This window comes from Sorex fumeus, unplaced genomic scaffold (assembly GCF_029834395.1).
Source record: "Sorex fumeus unplaced genomic scaffold, SorFum_2.1 ptg000149l, whole genome shotgun sequence".
NCBI lineage: Eukaryota > Metazoa > Chordata > Mammalia > Eulipotyphla > Soricidae > Sorex > Sorex fumeus.
This window is the reverse complement of record NW_026606206.1, coordinates 2,355,581-2,373,620: the sequence shown is the minus strand read 5'-3', so window position 1 is coordinate 2,373,620 and position 18,040 is coordinate 2,355,581. Positions and strand designations below refer to the sequence as shown.

At 39.5% G+C, this 18,040-nt stretch overlaps 1 protein-coding gene across 4 annotated transcripts in view; it reads right to left on the bottom strand.

The window, feature by feature from the left end:
- Window positions 1–5,485: 5,485 nt before the first annotated feature.
- RFX3 (regulatory factor X3) overlaps window positions 5,486–18,040 on the bottom strand; it is a 317,169-nt gene continuing 304,614 nt past the window's right edge. For all 4 annotated transcript variants that reach the window (XM_056106892.1, XM_056106894.1, XM_056106891.1 and 1 more), the window contains 3 exons: window positions 11,743–11,805; window positions 10,789–10,831; window positions 5,486–7,350 (listed from right to left, as the gene is read on the bottom strand). In XM_056106892.1, coding sequence (XP_055962867.1) covers window positions 7,112–7,350; window positions 10,789–10,831; window positions 11,743–11,805 — 345 coding nt within the window. In that variant the 3' untranslated portion in view covers window positions 5,486–7,111. The remainder of the gene's footprint in view (window positions 7,351–10,788; window positions 10,832–11,742; window positions 11,806–18,040) is intronic.

The window sequence follows — 18,040 nt, the reverse complement described above, 5'->3', positions numbered from 1 at the left end:
GAAGAAGAAAAGGACATCTTCCTTCTTAAGAGCATTAAGAGAGATTTTAATAAGCTCTTTATCTACGCCAGGAAATGGGTTCTAAATATCAACGTGGTGATGTACAACAAACACAAACACCCCCAAATCTGGATTGATAATGGAAATGTGACAGCCTCTGAAATTAATAGCACTCAGTCACTAATTTTCTTTGAGGGTAAGATTTGTACCCTGCTGGGCATATGATTTTGTTTTCTCTTTCTGTGCCGTACATGTGTAAATATTGCCAATTTCGTTTGACACACAAAAAGGAAAACAACTCAGTTTTGTTTTTAAGCTGGCGAGTGACAGAGACCATCCTTTAGATAAGGCAAGGCAATAAATATTTCCTGACAATGATTCTGAGGAGGGGGAAAAACAAGCCATTTCAAGTGTATTTGTAACAAGGAAACAAATTTATTGATTTTAAAAGACAAGACACCATTTTTTTTTGAAAAACACAAGAAAGCTAGCCTGAGTTCAAGTCTGAAATATTCAGAAAAATCCTACTAATATCTTTAGTATGTTCCAGTCATTTGTTTAAACAACACACTAAAAGTTAATATATATTTTTATAATTATAAAAGTTCCCCAGTTATTGTACAAGTACACAATACAAATCGCCCACAAACTATTATTTAGCTCTTGCCAATTTTGAGAGGACATGATATACTAAAAGATTTAGCATTTCTCACAAAAATCACATCGGAAATACGTATTTACAAAATCAAATACATTATACAAAAAACCATCACATGTTATTCGGTAAAGATGTTTTTAAATAATTAAAAATTTTATTCAACTGGAGTCCAAAAACTGGAAAAGAACATTACATTATCTCACACATACAATCTCTACAAAAGTTGCTTACCTCATTTACATAATATATTCAGTCGATTGTAAAATAAATGTTCAAATATCTCCTAGTGTTACTATGTTTCTGTGCTTGTGGGACTGAATAATGTAATCTGCCACTTACTAAGTGAAATTTAAATGATGGCACTTAAAAAAAAAATACAGTATCTTAAAAAAACACAATGAAAGAAGTTTTACCTAGAAGGTACGAAAGCCCTGAGTGATAGTAGAATTACTGATTGGTAAGCACTACAATTAACCTAATTAAAAGTTTACCACCCCAGGCACAAATTTCCAAGTTTTCTCAAGGCACTCACTTAAAGTTTCTGCAACCAATGCGCTGGTCACCACCATTAGTCCCAATCGATGATGGAGATGAGTAGAGAAAAGAATTTGCTTTGGTACAAAAGATGCTTTTTAAACGAATAAAATTCAATACCTCCTTTATTAGGTCATTTAAAAATTGGGTTTAGCAGGTTAAAACAAGGCGATCATTTGTTCAAAACAATTAATTGAAGGAAAAATTTACTCGGTTATTAACAGTCAATGGGAGTTATTTTTTCTTCCCTCCCCAGAATCATAATTCTCCTAACAAAGATTTGTCGTCCTCATATTGAGCTACATAAACAATTCTTACCAAAGATTTCATTACTCAGGGCTTCCAATCCCAACATCATAATTCATTATTTTTTTAAAAAAAAGGAAATAGGGATAAAATAATCAGATATCAGAATCAAAGAGACAAAAGACATTAAAAAAATTAAGACACGTTACCAATTACTTCAAATGAAAGAAAAAAATCCTAGGCAGTCACTTTGTAAGTGGCTTTTACTATTTAAGTAAAATTGGTAAACTAAACTCAGGTCTACTGGCACATAAAATCACTAGCAGCAATGATCAAGGCATGCAAACTGAGAAGCATTTACAGTAAATCATCATGAAGAATTAAAAAAGAAGAGAGTTAAATTAAAACCCTTTGAGTATTGCATGTTAACACGAGTAATTTGCATGATTTGACTTCCTAAACTGCCTAAAAAAGCAACGTGTACGGCAAACTTGCACTATGCTAAGGATGTCCTTCCGTCAGACATCGGAATAGGTTACACTCTTACGGTGCCCAGCTCGGGCAGCACAAGTACATCTGCAGAGGACGCTGCTCTCATTTTCCATCACACAGGGGACAAAGGGAGTCAAGAACACGCAGACTGTCCACTGAACAAAGTCAGCCATTGTGTAAGCAGACTGGCATTTGTGGGTATCTGGAGCAGCATCAAAGCATCTCCTGACAGATGAGCTCAAAGCTCAAGTGCTCTGCTCTCCATTCTATCTCTATATAATCTTTCTGACAGAGGATTAAAGTTTTGGAGCACAGATAAAATTATGCCCTGTACAAAATTCCCAAACGATATTTTCTGAGAGATCTAATTCCAAATAGCCTACCTGCCCTCAAGAAGTTCAGCTTTTCTTGATCCACTTGAACTTGTTTCTTCTAAGGCTTCACTTACAACTGTACTTTCTAAAGCTAATAAAGAAATGTGATTTTTGTGTGGTTTTGGAAAAAAAAGAGAAAGAAATGTAACCCCCCCTTTTTTTAATCATACCTTTTAAAGGCAATCTAGGTACTTTCAATGTGCAGAGATCGGTTATGACATAGGCCTACTGGCCTACGGATTTGTCCTCTTTTTCTAGAGTTACGATGTGATGCTAGAAAAGGTGATTTTTGTTTTCTCTTCTGTAAACAGTACACTTAGATGGCAGTGAATATTTGGGAATAAATATATCAAGCCCTCTTGAAGAAAATTAAGAATTGTATATAAAATGTAAGTGTTCAGCGTGGAAACACTTTCTCTTCCTAACCCCCCTTTAAAAAAACAGCATAATTAGACATTTGGATATAGAGTATACTTTACCGGTCTAAGTCTAAATAAACGATCTGAAAGGCTTTTGTCCCCCACTGTATATCTTACAATGCTCAAAGGGTTAATACAAGGCATTACATCAAAGGGGTTTTCTAATAGTAGAACTAAGCACTGAATTGATGCTTCTATTCCAGTTTTATTTTTTCTTTCAGTAAATCACCAAACCCGCAGAAATACTAGGATTCCTTTCATTGATCTGTTGTAACCCTATACATGGAGGTCATTCCGCTCTAGTGACAAGCCCAATTTGTAATAGCACTGCATGTCAACCCCTGTCCCCCATGTTCTGGTGTGATTCACAAATCCTCAATTCCGATCTCGACTTTTTGAAAGGTTATTATTTTCTCACCAAGAATTTGGGGGAAGAGAGTTTATAGCAAAGGTCAATTTGCTGAATATAACCACTGCCTCAAATTGTACACAAAGGTGACTCGCCAGAGTTCTTTACTTTCTACCTGCGTCCAACAGGGAGGAACCACTCACAGTGACACACATTTTTTTTTACACTAAATATTTTAAGCACAGCATTATTTTAAACATCTCAAATATATCATCTGAAGAATCTTTTAAATTTGAAAATGCATTGCGTTCAGCACTAAAAAAGTTCATGATTACAGTAAGGAAAACTGTACTCGTTTTCTGAATGACTTACAGCATTCTACAAGAATGTGTTCAGTTTTGCTCAGTTACTACAAATCAAAGGCAGTCAATGTCGCACAGTACTCATTTTAGGTATGCAGTGTGAAAACCGTTTTCTAAAATTTACTTTCATTTTTAAAGGACACCATCTAAAAAGAGGTGCATGAACCGTGCTATACAGTACAGGAAAAAGCACAAAAAAGGAAAGCAGATTTCTGAAAAGGCAGTAAGACTTATACAGTTGGTCCAAACATTGTTTGGATGATATCCTGAAAAAGTGACCAGCAACTTGATACTCAAAGAAAAAATTAAAAGATGGGCCCCTGTTTATCAAGAAGGTCGTTTCACCCATTTCACTCCATTGTTCACTGGCTTCAAGAATGTAATGATTCTGGGTCTGATTCTCAAACTACATGCAAAGATCCAATGATTACCATGGCATTCAATCCTGTTGTTTGAAAATACCTTTTCTGACAAGCAAATGTAGGCAACAAATCATCCTTACAGTTCTCCCACGAGGAGAAGTGCAGCATTTAGTCCAAGTAGCTATTTTATGTCATGTTGAACTGAAATGCCGAGAAATGAAAAAAGTCTGTAAAATGTAACTACTTATTACATGTTAATAAATAACTCAGAGCATTAGTGCTTATCATTTAGAAAAGTCACTCTCAGTGAAGGAAAAAATGGAAATAAAATGCTCGATCAGGGCAATAAATGAGATTGCCCCCTTTGCTCAAATCTATAAATTATGATATTTTAATTTTCTAACATATTTCAAAATTCCAATTTGAAGTTGGCTGAGATGTTTATGTGTGATTGCATATGTGGACTGAGAATAACTGGAAGAGCATGAATCATATATACGTGATTTTTGTCTACTGGTCAGAACAATCCACACCACTGACAAAGATTTAACATTCCTAATTTGTTCATAAGGAGGTATTTTTAGTGAGTCACATTGAAATTTAATATTTATTAATTCCTAATATCTTCTCATTTAGAAGAAACCATGAACAATTGGAAGAAATGCTGAATCCTGGAGGGTCCCCAATCCTAATTTCCATCAACTGAAATTTACCCATTATTATCAGATTCCTCTAATGATACAAATACTTCCGACATTAAACAATGATGAAAAAATACATTTAAAATCTTCAATAAACAAGATAAAACAGGTAAATACATTTGGTCTGATACATAGAAATATAGTCCTGGGAGTTGTGGATAGCACTAGGAAAGTAAAAAAATTCAGAGTTGAAATGGAGAGTGCTTTTTCCCCCCCTAAATTTTACCTGTAAAAATTTGCTAATGCACAAATAAGTAGACTCATGGTCTTGCAGCTTAAGATATTCTATCTGTTTATCATGTGTGAGCGTGTTAGGGTGCAAATTCATTGCCTTTCGGGGAGGAAGACAGGGGATGGTGATTTAAATTATATTTAGATGAAGGTGAGGCTAGGATGCTGGTGGAGACTCTGAAATATATGAATGCATAATACAGTATCTGAATCGGTTAGAAAATTACATCTAAAACATTTGAAGTTCATCTAAGAAACTTTGTTGGTCTTCGTCATCTGAGTAGCCTAAGGCAATTGAGCAACAACAGCTGGAACGCACTGTCGGCCACCCAAAAAGCCATTTGGTGTTTTTTGACTTGGCTCACCCTCTTCTTTCCAGCCCCTCCCCTGCCGCCTCCCTCCACCCCACTCCCCCGGAAAACTGAAAGATAAAATATCTCGAGTTTAATATAGGCCTCATTGATAATCTGTAAATCATTTTGTGCTTTCCCTTCTTTTGGCTTTATTTATGCATTCATTTGTTCTCCTGTTTATTTGTATCCTCCATGCTTTAACTGAATGGATGTGCCTGGTTTTCTTTTTTCTTTTTCTTTATAGTAATTTGAGTGCTTAAAAGAGCCTTGCCTTGCCTTGTCGTGTGAATCAAAAAAGGGGGTGGGTGTATCCTCGCTAGGGTCTCACCTTCCTATTTGATAGCTGAATTTTTGCCCACAGGCACTGGCGTGTGCTCCAGGACGTAGACACTGAGACGCACAGACAAACATGCAGACTGAAAAGATGCACTTCGATAAGTACCTGCTTATTTTGCTAACTTCCTTAAATTATAATTCGATAAGGAAAATCTAAAACAGTGATGATTTTGATGTATCAAGTTGGTAATTAAAACTAGCCACACCCTTAAGCAATCTGGTCTGCAATCAAGTATTATCAGCTCTAAGAAGAAAATGAAGGTTCATGGTCACTCAAAGAGGGGAACTGGGTTTTGAAATTTTTTGTTGTTGCTGTTTTGCTTTGTTTTCCTTAAATTTCCTTTGAAGAACAGGTGGCCTGTCTTTACTTTGGGAGTCTGAAAACGACAGGCACTCCTTATCAAATGGATTGAAGAGGAATTCACATGAACAAAATAAGCCTTACTAAACCTTAGCTTCAGTTCTGTTTTAAGGCACCATGTAATAGCCGAGGTACGATGATCCCTGATGTACATTCTTCAATGGCACTGGTCCATTCGGTCACTTATCCAGATCCTACAGAATTGGGGATAAGCAACCGTGTGGCGTGCCAGTTACACTGCCTTCAGGTTCTGTTTAAAATTTAAATCCACATACTTTAGAAACCAGGAAATATTTTTGAAGGAAATAATGATATGCAGGTTGCTACATTCCTTGCATTCTATAATTTTTTTTTATATAATAGCAGCATGTTGAACTACTATTAGGAAAACGACCTGGAATAAAAGAAAGTCATTCAAATGGAATGGTTTCCTGTATGTCCAGCTCAGCATAAGTAGCATGTACACTTAAAAAAAAAAAAAGTCAAGTCATTTTTTCAGCTTCAGTTTCTAACTATAACAGCCCCACTCAACAGCAGAATGCATCTGTGCAGTGGTCCCAAATACAGAATCAGTAGTCTTTAAACAGAGGAATTGGGATGCAGATAACAGTTAAAATTCAATGTTTAACGGAAGCTTGCATTAACGTGGTCTGATAATTATGTACACAAATTATGTACATATTAGCATAATCTCTTGCAATTTTGCCATTTACTCTGAACTAATAAATGCATGGCTCAATTTTTCTCCAGAGAAAAACAGATGACCTTCCCAAACCTCTCGCATTATAATAAAAATGTTCTGTATTCTCTCTCCACACTCCAAAATGGATCAAAATAGTGTCTTTTGGTTGTGTCCAATGAAAAGCACCTTTCAAAGGAAATTTGATGCATCTGCTGGCAAACGGGCATGCCTCCAGTGTAAATCAAAGAAATTCATTTCTTTTGATATTTCACAGAAGTGCATCTAATTAAAAACTTATACATGAAATCATACACCAAGACTAACAATCAACAATAAAATAGTTTAAGCTACAAAAATGTAAATTACTTTTTAATTATAAGAAAACAAAAACATAGACATTAAGTGTTGTAAAAATCCTCCTTGACACTTGAAACTAAGGGGGAAAAACTCTTATTAAGAGGCAAATAATTTGTTTACATTAAAAAAAAAGTCTGGCAAAATACATACACCCATTCCATTTCACAACTCCAAAAAGTAATGTTCAGCACAGATAGAATTTGACAACAGTCGACCTTCAGGCTTATTAAATTTTCAACTTAAGCCCAATATCAACAGGGTAATGTTAGCTGGAAAAATACGCTTTAATATTCTTTAGACTGCAGTATAGGTGTTTCCTGTAGCACTGCACTGTCTGATAGTCTGAGTACTCGTAACGATGTGCTCACTGTGGATTGGATTCAGGAGGCTTGGCTGCACACCACTCTCCAAGACAGGCTGCATGCAGCCCACGGGAAATGCCTGGTTCAGCTCAGTTTTCTCTCTTTTGGCTTGAGGTTCTGAAGAGTCATCTAGTTCTTCATCCATTTCACTTTCCACTTCACTGCCTTCATCTGCGCAAATAAATAATACTGAAACAGTCACCAGAGGAAGACGGGAACACAGGAATCAGTGTGCGCTTTGGTAATACCTTAAGGCAGTATCATAAGAAAGCAACTTCTTGGGGCCAGAGGGATTGCTCAAAAGACAGAAGCATGTGTTTGGTGCTTGAAAGCCCAGGTTCAGTTCTGGCATCCCAGGGTCCCCTGTGCGTCCCTGGGGAGTGACCCCCAGCACTGAGCCAGGAGTAAGTCCTAAGCATTGCTCAATGTCGCTCCCAAACAAGTAGAAAGTAACCTTATTCTACTAAGGGACAACAGGACAAAGCTTTTGCTAAGGGACAAAGCTTCTAGGTTTTCTCTTACCTCATTTTACTTAGATCAGTTCTTTAAAAACACAGCAAAAGTAATTTATTTTTGGCTAATTTTTGATTGATACCTTTAACAGTTCTTTGAAGATCCATGTATTTTCCTAAAGATTTTATATAGCTGAAATTCATTTCTGTACATTAAACATATTAAAAAGTCAAGATTACCGCCAAGGTTCTGTATATTCTATGAACAAAAACATTGTAATAATAAAACATGATCTACAATTTCATCATCTAAAAAACTCTTATTGGGGCTGGAGCGATAGCACAGCGGGTAAGGCCTTGCACGCAACCAACATGGCCAACACAGGTTCGATTCCCAGCACCCCATATGGTCCCTCGAGCACTGCCAGGAGCAATTCCTGAGTGCGTGAGCCAGGAGTAACCCCTGAGCATCGTCGGGTGTGACCCAAAAAGAATAAATAAATAAATAAAAATAAAAAACTTTTATTTTTCCAGTATGCACTATTAAAACAGCCAAAGACAATGTTCTCAAAGCTTTAGTATGGAGCAAGATTCTCTTTATTTTTCAATCAGAAAAAATTAAAATACTCAAGAGGCCACAAAAAAAAATCTTGGCTATTCCAGTTTTCGGATCTGAATATGCCAGCTTAGTCGTCTCAAGAAACCATCACTTTCACGGACAAACGGGACGGCTTCTTTGTTCCCGCCACCAACTTTCCTGCTCCTGGGGTCTAATACACAATAATACGGGGTAACGCTGAAAGGAAAGAACCTTTTGCTCTATTTTCAGAGCAGCTACTTTATTTACTTATTTATTTTTGCTTTCTGGGTCACACCCAGCGATACTCAGGGGTTACTCCTGGCTCTGCACTCAGGAATTACTCCTGGCTGTGCGTGGGGGACCATATGGGATGCTGGGGATTGAACCCAGGTTGGCTGTGTGTAAGACAAATGCCGTACAATCTCTCTGGCCCCAGGAAAGAACCATTTTAATGGGCCAAGAGATAGCACAGGAGTTAAGGTGCCTGCCTCGCATGTAGCTGACCCTGGTTTGATCCCCTGACACCACATCCACGGGCCCTCATGGTGAACCACCTGCCTAGTGGGCTGAGAATCACTTGGAGGGATCCCCGGGTCTTCTGGACACCTATTGAAAGATTCCGGAATGTCCTTCGACCTGCCCGACTATCGATGAAAATGGCAATGCGATGGTAGGCAGAATAAACGTGGACCACCAAGCAATGCACAAGTCCTTTTCCATGTCCAGTGGACAACTGGATCCATTCCATCTACATTTGCACTTTTAATCAAAACTCAAAGACACGTTCCAGGAATTTATTCAAACTTCCGTAAACCTGGCATACAAAACCTAAAATTAGGTGTTAGTGAATTTCCTGGAGACCAGCACTGACTGGCAGTCAAGGAGAATGCCAGTCAGCCTTTGGCCAAGTAGCAACACTCCTGCTGCATTCTGGCCCCCAGCGAGAAAGTTCCCAAAAGTAGGTTAGGAGACTTTGGTATCAGTGCCTCATTCAAGCTGCTTTATGTCAACCTGGATTTCAACTGTCACCTTTCCTGCTCGGAAAGTACAAGTTAATAGAAATGATTTGCTTTTCTGAAGGTTAGACTGCTAATTCCAGAGTATATATTTGCAGTGACCAAATTTGGGGGCTATAATTTTCCACCTGTGTTGCTTTGTTCCTATGCACATTACTAAAGCAGAAACTAACCCATGCACAGTTGGTAAACAGTGTCTGGTGGAGTCTGTGGGAGTGGTATTGATTCTGAACGACTTCCCCCGCATACTAATGTCTTTCCCCCACCCAGGAGGAAGAGAAGCTGAACACCAGGCAACACTAGTCAAGGACTCCAGAGAATGGTGCGGTTTTTCATGTGCAAATTCCCCAAGTCCCTCCTCAGCCTCATTTGTTCCTGGAATTTCCCCACTGACTCTGGCGCTGCTTTGGAAGGGCTAATTATTAATTTTCAATTTTTGTGCCTTTTGTACCTGTGTCCTGAATTTACTTACTTAAAACCTCAAAATACGTGCAGTTCCATTTTAAAGACCTGTATTTTCTGCAGGTTTTTAAAAATTTTTCTTAATTTATTAATTTTCTGCTTTTAGGCGATGCACAGGGGTTACTCCTGGGTTTGCACTCAGGAATTACTCCTGGCAGTGCTCAGGGGACGATATGGGATGCCAGGAATCGAACCCGGGTTGGCTATGTGCAAGGCAAACGCCCTACCCGCGGTACTATCGCTCCAGCCCCAGTCTGCAGGTTTTTTTTAAATTGAAACTACATTTCTTATTTTTGTCTTATTTTTAATATTACCTGGTACTTTCATCAGGATTGATTCTGTTTGTACATGCACTATTTCAAATTCATTTTCCCCACAAGCCCTGTTCCTATTCCCATATGGTTTTGTAGATCCTGATATTCTTTTTGGGGGTCACATCTGGCTATGCTCAGCGGATAGTCTGTGGTGGCAGGGATCAAACCTGGGGATGTAGGGCTTGTCAGGCAAAACCCCTACCCATAGGACTATTTCTCTGGCCCAGTACTGGGTTTCTTAAGCAGTATCTCTCACATGGCCATCGTAGAAATTCAATGATGCTATTACAATTAAAAAGCATGCATGTTATCTTTTAAACCTATACCCATTACTGCTCCTGCTAGTATGGTGAATTCCAATGTATTCTGAGCTTTCTTTTCCACTGAAAAGTGTGAAATGGTGATATGAGAAGACTGAAAAGTCTTTTCTCATGCCTGGTGAGTCTTGAATAAAAATACTGCGACCAATTCTATCATTTTCTTTAGGACTCTGGAGACTGTCAGAAATAATTTCTTGCTACTTGTAATGAAGTTAAGGCAAAAAGTAGAAAGAGTTTGTAATTACATTTAAATTCATTTCTTGCATTTAATATTCCTCACTAAAGAAGTTACAGAAATGGAGAAATAATGAAGGATTCCAGAAGACATAACTGTCACACTCGTCCTAAATTGTATGCTATTTCCACAAAATAAGGGTTCTGTGAATATACACTACATTTCTCCCCTCAATTAGAATTTATCTGTCAGAAAAGTCCTTAAAAATGTACATTATTTTCAATTCTTACCTTTATCCAGATTTCCAGGAGACACAGCATTTAAATCACCAAACTGCAAAACAACAGTCATTTGTGCAACCGTTACAACCAGGGAGATTAAAATCCTTTATCAGCCTGCTGTAAAAATACCACATTATGACTTTTAAAACTGTAAACTAGTGACCATTTTGATCTCTACCTACAGAGGCCACATAATTTTCTAATCACACTTGTCGAATCTGAACAGCTTAAATTATGTCACAATTTAGCTGTCTTAGCTTCTTTGCAAAGGGTTACAATTTTCTCTGCCTTCTATGCTCCATTTTACTTTGTCTCATTTCAAGTTAACTGTAAAGAAATCGGGAGCTGATGGCCTTGATGAAGATGGATGTGTTGGAATAAATTTGGAAAAGCCTGATGAAGGAGGACACTCTTAGCGCCAGCCCTCATGCACGGCCCCATGAGTCTACCTGGTACTTAATAAATAGAGGAATATGGTTCAACCTCTTGGTCAAACTGGCCTCCAAGACCTCACTTGTACAAAGAGTATAACAGGAACCCCAATGTTGAGGGCTGCTGTTTTTACAAAAGATTTCATTTGAAACCCCTCATCATTTTTAATAGGGTCTCAACATGAGAGGCAGCTATTGGATCACTACTCTTGCAAACAAAAAAATGAGTGTAAAGTAATATAAAACAATAGCCTTCACCTTAGACTTAATTTCTGATCTAGGTTCAAGAGACTGACTGATGGGATTATACCAGTGAGAAAATACATTTTGAAATAAACAAAGGTGGACACACTAAATAAAATATTCAACAACACAGGTAACAAAGCTAATTAAGAAAGTATAAAAGTGAAACCTAGATGCATCCATTCTCTAGACATTAATATTTTTAAAGCTGCAGATTCAGAGTAAGTCATTATCAGAAATGCAGATTTCTCAACAGGCTTAAAAAAGGTGAGACAGAAATTCTACTTACATTCGGAAGTTTGCTTATAAAGAGTTCCATGATAGGAGTATTTTTTTCATCTACAAGGTATGTCTATAAAGTAATAAAACTGATCTTATTTTGCAAACATACACACATTTTTTAAACCTAAACACGTATTGTTCTTCATAGTAGCTACCTTGGGAGCTTATACATTTATTCCAAGGTTCTGGAATTCCTCTTTGAAGACCAATTTCAGGCGTTATTTTGGGTATCACTCAAGAAAGTCTGTCTTGATATTCTATGTCTAATTATTATTCTAAACAACATCCCAAATTTATTCACTGCACTTGTTTCTGGGATGATTTCTGACTTCACACCACAATGGAGTGCATCTCTGACACAATTCAGGATATTTACCACAGCATGTCAGTTTATTCTTTGTTATTTCTTAGCAGTTCAGAGATACTTTAAAAAGAGGCATTCCACAATATTTTAAGCACTGGCAGCATTACTGGAACAAATGTGCAGCATTCCTAGGTGACCGCTTTGAAGGGGACAGGATCTCCTTGATATAACACTCCTACTATGTTTGTTTCAAAGAAGGTCCCATTACTTTATAGTTACATCTGATGGCCACCAAATATAAAATCATAAATAACAAATTATCTTGAAGTTGTTCCTGATCACATGGGTCAGACTTTTTATACTAATCTAAATAAAAAGCAACTCATATAGGATTCCTCGAGTTCAAGGCTGTAATTTAAACAACAAGATGGCAAATTTTAAACCATTTCTGGTATTATTTGAACCTTTCAGAACTATAAAGAGAATGTTCAAAGCTAATGGGTCATTTATAAATTATTTCTAAATGAAGCAACATAGTAAGATTTTTGTTTTAACTGATCCAATTATGTATTGGATCTTGGCAGTGATGTAGATCTACTTCATACCTATTATAAGCAAATATTCAGTTGCTTGAGCCTAAATTATCAATGTCATTGTTGTTCAATAATATCACACCCAAATGGTTTTGGAAAATCTCTGGAAGTTGCTTGAGCCTAAATTATCAATGTCATTGTTGTTCAATAATATCACACAAAGTGGCTAACACCAACCTCTGTATGTATCTGAAAATTTTCTTCAAAAGAAACACTACTTTCAATTACCACTTAACCATAAAAATATGGCAATGGTCTTAACAGAAAGATCTCTTTACATAGCTTCAGCTTAATCTGATTTCAACTGATTATTTAAAATGCTGAGTATCAAAACAAATTAGAGCTCAGGTAGTAGGGACTTAGCTCAGAAGCAAAGAAGGCTTTGTGTACATATTAGGTCTTGGTTCACTCCAAGTATGAAGAAGAAAAGAAATAGAAAAGGAACAATAGAGAGGAGAATAATAGGAAATAAACATTCAATTTTTTTTCAGGCAACCCAGCTTATCTTTATTACAAAACACAAATGCCTTCTGCAAACTGCCCACCTCCATCACAGACGACAATGACTCAGCCAGGACTGACCAGGCTTTCGGACTGACCCACAGGTGGGTGGGGGTTGGGGCGGGTTCGCTGGAAATGGGAATAGGACATTTGCAGAGTGAGAGTGGGAGAGGGCGCAGAGCCTTCTTACAGAACACAGAAAAGGGCAACCCCCCAGCGGCCAGTGCAGTGTCCTACAAGCAGATGTCCCCCATGTCCCCCCATTCCTCCCATAGAGAGTGACAAGGGAAGGCAAGGGGAAGAGAAAGGGGATGGTAGGGGAGAGACGGGAAGTGGAAAGGAGAGCCGAGGTGGGAGGGAATAAAGAGGAGAGAAGAGAGGAAAGGGAAGAGAAGGCAGAGAAGAAAGGCCAGGGAGGGGAAAGTCAGGGAGAAGAGGGGAAAGAGAGCAGAGACGGGAGAGGGAAGGAGCAGGGAGGTGAGGGGGAAAGGCAGAGGTGTGTGTGTGTGGGAAATCGGAAAGACTGTTGGTTGTAAAACAAAATTACTCTTTGCACGTGAACTGCTGTGTGCCAGTGGCAAAGCAGACTAAGCAGGATCTGGACCCAGATGGTCCCGCGAGCACCGCCAGGAGTAATTCCCTGAGTGCACGAGCCAGGAGGAACCCCTGTGCATCGCCGGATGTGACCCAAAAAGCAAAAAAAAAAAAAGAAAAAAATTTAGAGGTTATTAAGAACGGTAGTGCTTGGAGGGATCGCTGGGGATGGGAGATGAGTGCTGAAAGTAGACTAAGGACCAAACATGATGGCCTTTCAGTATCTGCATTGCAAACCATAATGCCCCAAAGTAGGGTAAGCAGGAAGGTGTCTGCCACAGAGGCAGGGGCTGAAATGGGGTGGGGGTGGCGGGAGGGATACTAAAAACATTGGCAGTGGAAAATGTGCACTTTTCCACTGGAGGAAAAAGGAGGGTTGGGTGCTGGATCATTGTATGACTGAAACTTAATCATGAAAGTCTGTAACTATCTCACGGTGATATAAAAAAATAATAATAAAAAATTAGAGGTAGAATTTCTCTTTTATATCTGAGATTTAACTTTATTTTAAATTATAGAATTAGCATTTTAATTTTCTAAAAGTAGTTTATCCTTTTCATTTCATTTATTTATTTAAGTTTTTATTAGTGAAACACCATGAGGTACAGTTGTAGACTTACAAATTTTTGTGCTTGGGTTTCAATTACAAAATGATCAAATACCCATCCCTCCACCAGTGCCCATTTCCCACCACCACGTATCCCAGTAGCCCTCCCATCCCCCCACCCCCCATCCCACCTCACCCCTGTGGCAGGGCATTCCCCTTTGTTCTCTCTCTCCTTCTGGGTGCTGTGGTTTGCCAAAGAGGCATTGGGTGGCAATCGTGTTCGGTCTATAGTCTACTTTCAGCATGCTTCTCCCATCCTGGGAGGATCCTCCCAACACCCTTTATTGGTGCTCCTTCTCTGAGAGTAAACTTTAAAAAAAATGTGTTCTACATGTGACGAAAGAGAATACAGATGCTTATGGAAAGCACTTTAACCTGCTAGTCCATATCAGGAGCAGCAGTTCATTCACTCAATCAACTATGTCCTGAGAGCTTAGGTGCTAGATTTCATGGTAGCCAGATCCAGTCAAAGCAGTTCGCAAATGTTCTTTTTCAATGGAGGTTTCAGAAGCTGCTTGCCATGTTAAGGATAAGTATTTGGCTGAAAAATGAGTAAGCCGAGAAAAATCTCAGGTAAGGCTTGAGAACAAAGGCGATTAGAAGGGGGAATAATTGCACGGTTTGTTGGGTGAGCCGCTGGTCAGAGGAACAGGAAGGAGGGATAGAAACAATGAAAGGGAAGATTGAGAATGGACACAAAGACCACAGAATCACAAACGGGGGCGGACGACAAGTCTGTGAAGAAGACGAGCATACAAGAGAATCAGAAAAGAACGATGAGATAATTGATATGGGTGAAAAAAATTGAGGCTCATAGAAAAGTACAGAAAGTTAAAGTTTCAGAAATGGGAAAACTCTGATTGTGTTCCAAATTGCCAAACTGTGCAGGAAACTGCATCGGAGCTCCTACTCACCGAGGCTATTTCTGTAAGTACAGGTAGGCTTTCTCTCAAATCCTATGGCCTCAAGTGTCCCCTTCTCAACATCACTTCCTCAGACAGGTTTGTTCTGACAGCGTAAGTACCTGCTTCCCTGTCATTCCCAATCAGACCCTTCAAAACCACCTACACAATCTTACTGTTTATTTAAAATCTGTCTTCCCAATCCAATGCCAGTGATATGGGACTCAGGACCCCGTTTATCTTCTTAATTACACTCTAGATTCTAGTGCTGCAATGATTCATATCAACCTCACAAATAAAAACCATCAATTTGGTAATGTAGAGAGCTTAGATTTAATCTTACATAGCGATTGGATTGGGTTGGAGCAATAGCAGAGCGGGTAGGGTGTTTGCCTTTCACAAGGCCAACCCGGCCGACCCAGGTTCAATTCCTCCGCCCCTCTCGGAATGCCTGGCAAGCTACCAAGAGTATCTTGCCCGCACGGCAAAGCCTGGCAAGCTACCTGTGATGTATTTGATTGCCAAACACAGTAACAAGTGTCACAATGGAGACGTTCCTGGGCCCGCTTGAACAAATCAATGAATAACTTCATGCAAGTGACAGTGATAGCTATTGGATGCAATGAATTGGTTTGTTGATCATTATATCGTAAAAATGGTGGTGCTAGATTTGAGACAAGATATTCCGAAACTCAGTTTAACAAAGAAGGAATGTTCTGAAGGAGAATGGACCAGAGAAAATATGTGATGTTTTCCAGAGTAAGATTCCTACCCCGCAAAGAATTTCCCCCCAAGGGTTCATAGTAGGAGCACCGTCCTGGGAAAGAGCAGATTGAAAACTGTGGTTTTGGGGTCAGAGTAATAATACTGTGAATAGGATGGCTTCCCTTGCCTTTGGCTGACCTGGGTTCTATCCCGGCACCCGAGATGGACCCCTGTGCCCAGCCAGGAGCGATCCCTGAGTGCAGAGCCAGGAGAAGGAAGCTTTGAGAACCATCAGGTGTAAGCCCCACAGACAAACAAAGTTGTCAAGGTGGCTGTTAAGACCGTTGTGAAGACCACTGTGCAAGGCTGTTAAGACCATAAATTCATGAGTCAGTAATGGCTCTAAAGCATAAATGGACGAGTGGACAGCACGGCCAGTGCAACTATGGGCAGGCCCATGAGAAACCCTGAATGTAACCCTGAGGAGTAGCTCATTCTGTGGGCTACTGTCTTTGAGAGGGCAGCACAAAAGAAACCAGGTTTGGGCTGGCGTGAGAGTACAGTGGGTAAGGTGCTTGTCTTGCAAGGTGCCTACCTGGGCTTACTCCCCTGCATTCCGTATGGTCCCCAGAGCCCTGGCAGGAGTACAGAGCCGGGAGTTAGTCTGAAGCACTGCTAGGTATGCCCCCAAAGCAAACAAATCAAAGGGAAAAGAGAAAGAAGTCAGATCTGCAGTGGGGAACACAGCCCAGAGGCAGACTCAAGAGTCGGCTGCCCGTTCAATGCAGCCACGGGTAACTTTGCACAGCAAAGGAGCGAGGTCTTGCGATCTTAGATCCTGAAACATGCAGAGAAAGTGAAGGAGTAGGGATACAGCAAACAGGTGAGGATCCACAGGCGGGTCCAGATTGGGGGACCAGGAGCAACCTGACTCTCAGGGCTATTTCTGCTGAAAGTTTATCCCATCCGAGGGAGAAAGGATTAGTAGTAATTATAATCACACTCTCTTGTGAAGATGTTCCCCCACAGAAATGGCATCTTACACAAAATATGTTCGATAGCCAGATTTAGGGATTAGTAAGCAGACAGATACAATCATGCTTGAATGAGCATACACATGCATATGTAACATTTGCCTGCTGACAATAGCTACTTCTTTGTATCCTGTGCCATCCCTGTGTTAATTACGTTGCCATCCACATACAATATATGTGATTTATACACAACATATGTGATTTATACACCGGCATCAAAACAAACATGTCTTAGGATAGGGACTGGCAATTTTACTTTCATAGCGAGTAAAGCAGTATTTTGGGCTTTCTGGTACTGCTGCAGTTTCTCAACCTTTCCATTAATGTATACATAATAATCACAGGCACATAAACAAATTGGTGTTATTATAACCCCCCAAATTTTCTTCATATATTTTATTTTTGGGCCGCACCTGGTGATGCTCAGGGATTACTCCTGATGGTACTTGGGGAAACCATATCTGGGTTGGTCACATGCAAGGCAAGTGCTGTACCTGCTGTGCTATCTATCTTTCTGGCTCCATAATCGCTATGTATAAAATAGTATGATGGGCTGATTGCTGACTAGAAGAGAGCTTCTTAAGCCCTAGAAGATCTGCTTCAGTTCACGAACAGTCAAAGGGATGGATTTCTGTCTTTACAGAAGGTGTCAAGACTTTTGACCCAAGAAACCTATAGAACTAGAGGCTTTTGAGCTAACACAGCTCGGGCACATGGGTCTCACTCAATGAAAACCATAAAGAAAGAAACACTGTTCAACTCTAAAAGATGGAAGTCAGCTGGAAGAACAATCGTCCTTGATGTTCTCTGGAGGCTTGCATGTATAGAGAGAGATAGAGGTGTTTGGTTATGATGTGGGTGAAGAAGGATGATATCCATGATGAGAGAAAAGGGAAGAGATAAGATTTGAAAAGGGCACATGGATTACTAGGGGGCAAGGCTCTCTGAGGGCGGGAGCAGCTTCAGTGTGCAAACATCATTGGAGAAATGACAGAGACAGTTAGGTCCAGGAGAGGAGAAAGGAGACACTACAATTTACAATAATGGTTTTCATCCAGAGTAACT